Raw genomic sequence first — 10,320 nt, 5'->3', positions numbered from 1 at the left:
ACCGCCTTCATGGGATTCTAATGGATTTATCGATGTAGTCTAGTAACGAATCTTAATTACTTGATTTTGTGACGTACGTTGATTTCTTTGCATGAGCCGTGCTTATTCTTCTTAGAAGCGTAGCTAACTTCTAAGTTGTTTGTTAATTCTTTCTGAAGCGAGAGTGGATGATTGAATTTAGAACTATGCCATGTAAACATAGGATTATGTGAATGAAACATAATTTGTGGTAGACTTGAACTATTTTTATCACCCTGTGTAATCACGATAGACGACTTGTTATTAAACCTCTCTGCTTACACTACCGCTATAGAGATATAGGGTCTGAGCTTTGTTGGTGTCCATGAGATTTCTGTCTTAATTGCGGATTTTGATTGGTATGATATGTGTGCAACGAGAGTTGGCATGTATTACTTTCGTGTTGTCTGATTAGGGTCAACAGTCGCATGTTAATCAGTAATTTCAATTCTAGATGAATTCGATAATGAAGTTAGAATCCCATGTGTTTTCCTATTCTGAATTTGATTAGTAATTTTAGTTATTAGTATAAAAGAAACCATCCTTGTTAATTGTCTTGGCAGTGAAAATTGATCATACATTGTTGCATAGGTGCGTATTCTTAATTCACCAGTCTCTGTGGGATCGAACTTAATATATTACTTGTGATCACGTGCGCTTGCGTGTAGATTTTTGCGAACAAGTTTTTGGCGCCGCTGCCGGGGACTCGGTGTTAATTAATTAGTTTATGTACTTGTCATCAGTGTGCATTAAAATTCACTGACTCGGATTCTTTTCTCACTTTTCTTAGTTGTTGTTGTATCTATTGTTTTTGTTTAGTTATTTATAATGTTTCCTTTGCCTCCTTGGGACTTCAGTTCCAAGTGAGGTAGCTTTTACTGCGTTCTTGGCTGTGTTTGTGCTGTTACAGGGTTACAATGGAAGAAGTCGATACCTTTGCACTTCTATCTTCCATAGTTGAGGCATATTCGTCGAAAGCTACAGAGCCGACCTTGTATCCGATGAGTGTCGATGAGATGTCACAAGTTGCCCCTACAACATACAGCTTCTGTCAAGTTTGTGGTGTTCAGGGTCACTATAGTTATGAATGCTCTTATAACCACTTCAACTCTCAGAATACTCAGTCGGGACATGGATATAATTATCAAGAAGGATATGAGTACAATCAGTATTCTAATTCTTGTGATCAAGAATGGATGGATCAACCAGATTTCTCTTACATGGACAACAATTTTGGTGATTTCCCATATCATGGTCAACATCAATTTCAAGAACAAAAATTTCAGCAACAATGTTATGAAGAACCTCCAATGCAACAATATGATCAGTTTGAGCAACAGTATTATCAGCCTCAATATGAGCAACCACAATCTCAACAGTATCAATATCCTCAAGTACAAGATCTACAGGTTCCTCAACCCACTGTAGAAGTGCTTTCTGATCAAACAAATGAGGTATATGATATGTTGGTAAACATAAACAAGACGCTTAAGGAACTCAAGGCTACACAACTGATGATGGAGGCTCGACTTGAGCGGTTAGCTAGTTCTTTTACTGTCGAACAACCCGATTCTTCTCCACTTATAGCCACCCAAGTTGAAGATGACATAAATGCTACCATTCTTACAAATGATGGAGATTGTGATAGTTTTTCGACCTGGGATGATGATGTGCCTATTAATAAAGAGGAAGATCGTGTCGCTGACGGCAAAATCGATGAAGTTGTTGTTATGGACCGTGTGGGCGATGATGAGGTGCGTGAAAAAAGCAATATCGAGTTGATCGTAGTTTCTCCTACACCAGGTGTGCTTGAATTACATTTCCTGAAGGGGATTAGCTCAATCAAGGTTGCTCCATGTTCTGATATTGAAAATTTGGCTTTCAATCCAACCTCTACCCCTATACTTGAGAGTACATATTTTAAAGCTGACATGATGATTGTCCAAGATGATCTTACACAAAATCTGGTGGGTTATCCAGTCCAAAAGGCTCTTACACTTCAACTCTTGGAAAAAGAGGATAGCAATTTCATCTCTTTATTCAGTGACATGAAAGGCCAAGAAGTTCTTATGACTCCTGTGAAAGTGAAGAGTTCTGAAAAACCACCACCCGAGCCTCCACCTTGTGTGAAAGTCGAAGGAGTTCGGTCCTTTAATGGATGTGAATTTTTTCGTTGTTTTATCACAAAGTTCTCTGAAAGTATAAATGTCGATCAATGGTTAATTCTTGAAGTGACAATTAAGTTTACTAACGTTTGTTTGGAGACTTTCTACAGGACAAAGACAATATTTGATGCTCTTGATTTTATTTGTGGTGGCGAGATTTTGTTTGAGAAAGTGGATACCCCATTTCTTAAACCTAAGCAATATCCTCCACCGGATTCACCTCCGGCAGAGGAGGGGGAGGACTCCGATTAGGTACGTGTTCGCTCTAGCCTTTTTATCACTTTCAATGGGGACATTGAAAATTTTAAGTTTGGGGGTGGTAATCTAAGGAAGAGCATATTATTATGTAGTTTATTATTGCATGTGTTAGTTAGTTCATATAGTTCACGTTTATTTGATTTATCTGATTGATTTTTTTTTAATTTTTTTATTTTATTTTCTCACGTTTTCTTTCTCACGTTTTCTTTCTATTTTTCTCATATTTTATTTATTTTTACATGTTTAGTGGTAATTGTCGTAGTTAGTATCACGAGCATTTGCATGAATTATGAAGTTAAGCCAAGTTAATTGCCTATGATGAGTTATGTGCGTAGTTCTTGATTAGTAGTTTCAATTGCAATGCTAGGTTAGTACTTGGAAATTGCTTGTGTTGGAAATTGTAATTCACATATGTTCTTGAGATAGGATTTAGACGAAATTCCATGAATTCTAGGATTGAATTGAACACCCTTCAGCTTAGGTCTGTAAATCTTAAGTTTGGGGGAACTGAGGGGTAGATATGCCTTTCTAAAAAAAAAAAAAAAAAAAAATAGTAGTAAATAAATTCACTAAAATAAATAAGTGGTAGAATTAACTAGGTTGAGCTCATTAGTACTCGAGTAATTAAGTCTGAGGGGACTTTGTGCCTAACAACCTAAAGCCCTTCGTGGTTTGGGATTGTTGACCCAACGCTCGCTACATGGGTACTAGTGCATAAATCTTTAGGGATCTCAACCATTGCACGGTTAAATAAACCACTAGAATAAAGTGAATAATTGGTGTGTGAAGTCTTGTGGTGTTCGTGACGCATTTACACTGCGAAGCGCTCTGACCTTAGACCGAGCAATTAATCACCAATAAAAAAAAATAAAAAATAATAGTGAATAAACTAGAAAGGTGTGGACATTCTTTGGGACCTTGGCTTTTAGTTGGACTTGAGTGACGGGGTGTTAGTTTTAAACTTTTACGATTCTTGATTGGGATTCTGTGGGAGTAGTAGTTTTTGTCTTGTCTCAATAAAAGAGCATGCTTGCACACACGGGCACTCCACACTTGTAAATAGAAGAGTAATTGACTTAGTAGCGAGAGAGATGAAATTCGAGAACATTAGCACAATCTGAGGTATTATAATTGGCAAGGCAATTACTTCATAGTTCACTCATTCATCACGTAGTTGCATTCATGCATTGCATTGTATTATTGTATAGTGTCGTTGACGCTTGAGGACAAGCATCAGTTTAAGTTTGGGGGTGTGATAAGTGGTATTTATACACACTTATAGGCCTTCATTTCCACTTAAATTGGTTGATTGTACTTAAGTGTTTAGTGTCTTTTGATGTGTTTTTAGTGTTTTTCTGTGCAGGTCACAAGTTGAGGTGATGAAGTGATTTTCTATCATTTTAGGTTGTTTTTGGTGCATTATTTGCAAGAATAGAGAATTGTGGATTCCTCACGACTTGGGATTTTGTGGGTACATCTTCTACAAACCCTCACGAGAACACACTCGTCCACTAGAGCTATCTAGGGGTTTAAAGGGCTTGTTGCATATGCTAAATGCAACCGTGATCACCTACGGAAGTGGTACTAGAGCGAGGAAGGGCATGCACGCGAGAACGAGCTGAAAACGAAGAAACAGGCTGCCAGTGGCAGAAAGTAGCGCCCCCGCGCTAACTCTTAGCGCGCCCGCGCTAGTCCAAAGTCAGAAAGTAGCGCCCCCGCGCTAACTTCTAGCGCGCCCGCGCTACATTAAAGCCAACTAGCGCGCCTGCGCTAGTTTAGCGCGGCCGCGCCCAGCAGAAGTGTTCCGGGCCGATTTTTACAGCTTTCTGATGGATTTTCGCAGCGGTTGAGGCCCGGTTGACTTGGTCAATGCACTTTAATTTTCTCATGTGTAAAACCCTAGCCTCGTAGTAGTTTTAAGTTAGTTTTTAATATCAGATTATAGATTATTCAGTTTTCTCTTGTAATCAAGCACATTATCAGTTTTGTATTGGATCGTTCTTCGCGAGGAAGTGACAGTTTCGAGCGAGATCGTGAACTTCAATCTGTAACGTGTGATCTTTATTATTAATTCAAGCATTTTTATCCCAATTAATTCTCGTCTTTTATTTACAATGCTTTCACTAGAACCCATGATGTCGATTAGTTCGATTATGAACTAACCGCCTTCATGGGATTCTAATGGATTTATCGATGTAGTCTAGTAACGAATCTTAATTACTTGATTTTGTGACGTACGTTGATTTCTTTGCATGAGCCGTGCTTATTCTTCTTAGAAGCGTAGCTAACTTCTAAGTTGTTTGTTAATTCTTTCTGAAGCGAGAGTGGATGATTGAATTTAGAACTATGCCATGTAAACATAGGATTATGTGAATGAAACATAATTTGTGGTAGACTTGAACTATTTTTATCACCCTGTGTAATCACGATAGACGACTTGTTATTAAACCTCTCTGCTTACACTACCGCTATAGAGATATAGGGTCTGAGCTTTGTTGGTGTCCATGAGATTTCTGTCTTAATTGCGGATTTTGATTGGTATGATATGTGTGCAACGAGAGTTGGCATGTATTACTTTCGTGTTGTCTGATTAGGGTCAACAGTCGCATGTTAATCAGTAATTTCAATTCTAGATGAATTCGATAATGAAGTTAGAATCCCATGTGTTTTCCTATTCTGAATTTGATTAGTAATTTTAGTTATTAGTATAAAAGAAACCATCCTTGTTAATTGTCTTGGCAGTGAAAATTGATCATACATTGTTGCATAGGTGCGTATTCTTAATTCACCAGTCTCTGTGGGATCGAACTTAATATATTACTTGTGATCACGTGCGCTTGCGTGTAGATTTTTGCGAACAGCACCCATGGTCACAAAACCGAAAACTGCATATCCCTCAAGTACTTCATTGAAGAGCAGATCAGTAAAGGAAACATGGGGCAATATATAGCCCGGAATACAGCCGACAAAACAGGGGGATCCGGGAAACAGAAAAACATTGTCAACGTAGTGCTAGGAGGATCCTGTTCACCTCCCCCTAGCCCGGGCTCCTGTCAAGAAGTGATGTCCATCCAAGCCTTCCCCGAACAAGTGATTTCCTTCAGCAACAAGGACTTTGAAGGAGTCACCCGGGGTCACAATCAAGCCCTGGTAGTGACCCTTGACATGGCCGAAAATGAAGTAAGGAGGATCCTGGTGGACAACGGCTCCTCGGCCAACATCTTGTTCAAACACACCATGGATCGGATGGAACTAGGAAGCATCCGGATGAACGACTACAGGGAGGATCCTTTATATGGATTCGGGAACAGCATTGTCCCGGTCCTTGGCACACTTTATCTCCCGGTCCGATTCGGAACTCTCCCGAACCAAGTCACCCACACCATCAAATTCTATGTGACGGATACACCCTCCCCTTACAATGTGATCATCGGCCGCCCAGGTCTGAACAAGATCGAAGCTATTACTTCCATCCCACACCTAAAGTTCAAGTTCCCAACCCCGTTCGGGGTAGGGGAAGTCAGAGGAGATTCGGCAACAGCTGGGATGTGTTACAGCCAAGCCTTGGTCATGGCGGAAACACACCTGGACAACAAAAGGAAGGCAACCGTCTTCCAAAAGCAGAAAAGCAACAAGAAGCATCGGCCTTACCAGAAAGCAAAACCCAAAGGTGAAGTCCAGGTCATCGACCTAGACCCGGGCAGTCATAACCTGGGAGCAGCCAATCCTGATCCTGGACAAAGCAACCAGAAAGCAACCATGAGCTCAGCTCAAGATTTTGTGGAAAAGAACACTGACGCCCGGATCCAGCAAATGATCTCAGCACAAGAACTAACCAAGGTCGAAGCTGCGGTCGAGACCGAGTCGGTCCTGATCGAAAAAGACAACCCGACAAGGAAAGTCAAAATTGGAAAAGGCCTGGATACTGTTTTTAAGGAAGAACTCACCCAACTACTCCGGAGCTATGCAGATGTCTTTGCTTGGAGCCCGGACGACATGCCCGGGCTGGATGAATCATTGGCAATGCACAGCCTTGACGTCGATCCCAAAAAGAAGCCTGTTAAACAAAAACGAAGAAATTTCGCCCCGGAGAGGCAGAAGGCAATAGATGAGGAAGTTGGCAAGTTAATGAAGGCAGATATCATCTGTGAGATCAAATACCCGGAGTGGCTAGCTAACGTAGTCATGGTAAAGAAAGCAAACGGCAAGTGGAGGATGTGTGTCGACTACACGGATCTGAATGCAGCATGCCCCAAAGACCCTTATCCTCTACCAAGCATTGATCAGCTCATTGATGCCACGTCAGGGCACCTGATGTTAAGCTTTATGGACGCCTTCTCCGGGTACAACCAGGTTAAGATGAACCCAACAGACATAGCCAAAACAGCTTTCATAACCCACCGGGCAGTATATGCTTACAAACTGATGCCTTTCGGGTTAAGGAACGCCGGGTCCACATACCAGAAGGCAATGAATGAAATTTTCAAAGACCAACTTGGAAGAAATTTGGAATGCTATGTCGACGACATCATCTCTAAATCAACATCAGTCCCGGGTCACATTTCAGATCTCAGAGAATGTTTTGAGAACATGAGAAGGACTAAGCTAAAGCTCAACCCGGATAAATGCACCTTTGGAGTAGAAGCTGGAAAGTTCTTGGGTTTTATGGTAAGCAACCGGGGTATTGAGGCCAACCCGGAGAAGATCAAAGCTGTACAAGAGATGCAACCACCTCGGACTCAGAGGGAGGTCCAAAAGCTAGCAGGGTCCTTAGCGGCTCTCCGAAGGTTTGTCTCCAAACTCGCTGAAAGATGTCTACCATTCTTTGAATTGTTAAAAGGGGCAAAAAATCAGAAATTAGTAGAATGGAGCCCGGATTGCCAAAAAGCCCTTAATGAAATCAAAGCATATCTGTCCAAACCCCCAATCCTGACAAAAGCCTTACCCGGAGAACCTCTCTACCTATACCTGTCTGCCGGTCCCTTGGCCGTCGGGGCAGCCTTGATCCGGGAGGAAGCCGGGCAACAGAAGCCTGTCTACTATGTCAGCCAGGTCCTCAAAGATGCGGAGACCAGATACCCCAACTTAGAAAAATTTGCATTTGCACTGATCACCGCATCCAGGAAACTCAGACACTACTTTCAAGGAAGAGAAATCAGGATTGTCACAGACCAACCTCTAAGGAAAATCATTCACAAACCTGATATCTCCGGGAGACTAGTGAATTGGGCAATCGAACTTAGCCAGTTCAGCCTAACATTCCTACCCCGAACAGCAGTCAAAGCCCAGGTCCTGGCCGATTTCGTAGTGGAATGCAACTTTCCAGAGGACCAGACAACCCCCATGGAAACTGACCCGGAAGCCCCAGTAGAACCCAACCCGGAGTCTTGGATACTCCATGTTGACGGTTCCTCAACAACCGAAAGGTCAGGAGCCGGGTTAATCCTGAAAAGCCCGGATGGGTTCACCATCAAAACAGCAATCTCCTTCGGTTTCGCAGCAACCAACAACCAAGCGGAATACGAGGCCCTTCTAGCAGGGTTAAAATTAGTCCGGACCTTGTCAATCCAGAACCTCACCATCTACAGTGATTCCCAGATCGTGGTCAGGCAGACCAATGGAGAATATCTTGCCAAAGACCCGATCCTGACCAAGTATCAAGCCTTGGTGAAAAGCTACCTTACTCTGATCCCCGGATGCAGGATCTTGCAAGTCAACAGGGAAGGAAATGCTGAAGCAGACAACCTCTCCAGGTTGGTCCAAAATTCAGCGGATCTAGATAGCTCAGTCTATTTCGAAGAATTGCACAAGCCAACGATAGAGCATGAAGAAATTTTTGAAATCAACAACGACCCTACCTGGATGACTCCCCTGATCAACTACATAGAGAAGGGAGAGTTACCCGAAGACAAGGGGAAAGCACAACGGCTGAAGGCTAAGGCGGCCAAATTTTTTGTCGAAGAAGGGACACTCTTCCGCCGGACCTACTCATCCCCAATCCTGAAATGCATAGGTCCGGAGGAGGCCGAATATTGTCTAAGAGAAGTTCACGAAGGGATCTGTGGAGATCACATGTCGGCAAAAGGCCTGGCGTATAAAATCATCCGGCAAGGCTACTATTGGCCAAATATCCACCAAGACGCCATGGAGTTTGTGAAAAAATGCAAGAACTGTCAGCTGTTCAGCAACGTACCCCGGCTAAGCCCTGTCCTACCTTCTTCAGTTTTATCCCCGATCCCTTTTGCTGTTTGGGGGATAGACATCATGGGACCTTTTCCTCGGGCTAAAGGAGACCTCAGATACCTGCTTGTCTCCATTGATTATATGACCAAATGGGTTGAAGCCAAGGCAATGCGGACGATCAATCAGCAAGATGTCATCCGGTTCATGGACAACATCTTAATGAGATTCGGGCTACCAAGAGTCCTGGTCTCAGATAATGGACCCCAGTTCATAGGGTCGGACTTTGAAAGCTACCTGGCCGAAAGAGGCATCAAGCACAAGAAGTCCTCAGTCGCCTACCCTCAAGGAAATGGCCAGGTAGAAGTCACCAACTGGATCCTCCTAAGAGGAATTGAGAAAAGGCTTGAAGAAAGCAAGAGCAAGTGGCCAGAAGAACTACCTCATGTCCTCTGGTCATACCGAACTAGTCCTCGGACAAGCACCGGAGAAACCCCCTTCAAGTTGGCCTATGGAACGGAGGCGATGCTCCCAATCGAAGTCGGGTCACCTTCCCACAGAGTGATCAACTTCGACGAAATCGCGAACGAAGAAGGACTCCGAGTCAACCTGGACTTGGTAGACGAGGTCCGAGATCAAGCAATCGCAAGGATGGAAAAATACAAAGAGAAGACCCGGGATCACTTCAGCAAAAAATCCCGGGTTAGGAATTTTCAAGCAGGAGACCTGGTCCTACGAGACACCGAAGCCTCTGACCCAACCAACACTGGCAAGCTGATGCCTAAGTGGGAAGGCCCTTACAAAGTCAAAGAAGTCCTAAGGCCGGGTACCTACAAGCTAGAACACATGGACGGGTCAGAAGTATCTAACACCTGGCATGGCCTCAGGTTGAGGAAATTCTATCAGTAAAGCCAACGGGAAGAAAAGACCTTAGAAGACAGCTACACATTCCTAAAAAGCAACCATGTATTTTTGATTATCAAAGCTGTGTAATCATCCGAATATCAATGAAGTCTTTTGCTACTAATGAATTTCACCTGTTATTTTACTTAGAAAATTTCTAAGGCAACCAAAAACATATAAAGCAAACAACCCGGGTAAGAATTGCCCGGGTCCATCCATTTCATTTGCTTGGAAAAAATTTTTTCTAAGTACAAACATGTACAAAACAATCAACCCGGGTAAGCATTGCCCGGGTCCATCCATTTCGTCTGCTTGGAAAAAATTTCTAAGTACAAACATGTACATTTTATTAAACTTGGAAAAGTTCTAAGCATAAAAAGCAAAAGAAAGCATACAACCCGGGTAGTTGTTGCCCGGATCCATTCAACTGGGAAAATTTCTGAGTATAAAAAGCTAAAGAAAACAACCAACCCGGGAAGACATACCCGGGTCCATCCACTCAACAATTTGACTTGGAAAATTTCTAAGTATAAAAGCCAAGAAAAAACAGCCAACCCGGGAAATACCTACCCGGGTCCATCCGTGCAATCATTTACTTAGAAAAAATTTTAAGTACAAACATATTTAAGCAACCAACCCGGGTAGATGTTGCCCGGGTCCACCTATTTCATTTACTTAGAAAAATTTTCTAAGTACAAACATATTTAAGCAACCAACCCGGGTAGATGTTGCCCGGGACCACCTATTTCATTTACTTAGAAAAATTTTCTAAGTACGAAGCTATGTAAGCAACCAA

The 10,320-nt window shown here is 42.5% G+C and overlaps 1 protein-coding gene across 1 annotated transcript; it reads left to right on the top strand.

Annotated features, from left to right (window-relative positions):
* Window positions 1-5,375: 5,375 nt before the first annotated feature.
* On the top strand, window positions 5,376-9,530 carry LOC108203243 (uncharacterized). Its single transcript, XM_017372011.2, has one exon. It carries the CDS (start codon window positions 5,376-5,378, stop codon window positions 9,528-9,530), a length of 4,155 nt encoding a protein of 1,384 aa, XP_017227500.2.
* The last annotated feature ends 790 nt before the right edge of the window (window positions 9,531-10,320 follow it).

This window comes from Daucus carota, chromosome 3 (genome assembly GCF_001625215.2).
Source record: "Daucus carota subsp. sativus chromosome 3, DH1 v3.0, whole genome shotgun sequence".
NCBI lineage: Eukaryota > Viridiplantae > Streptophyta > Magnoliopsida > Apiales > Apiaceae > Daucus > Daucus carota.
The sequence above is the reverse complement of the archived record's forward strand: the minus strand, read 5'-3'. Positions and strand labels throughout refer to the sequence as shown.

What these genes read in the sequence shown, in the direction of transcription:
- LOC108203243 (XM_017372011.2), top strand. Translation starts at nt 5,376, where the DNA reads ATGGGGCAATATATAGCCCGGAATACAGCCGACAAAACAGGGGGATCC.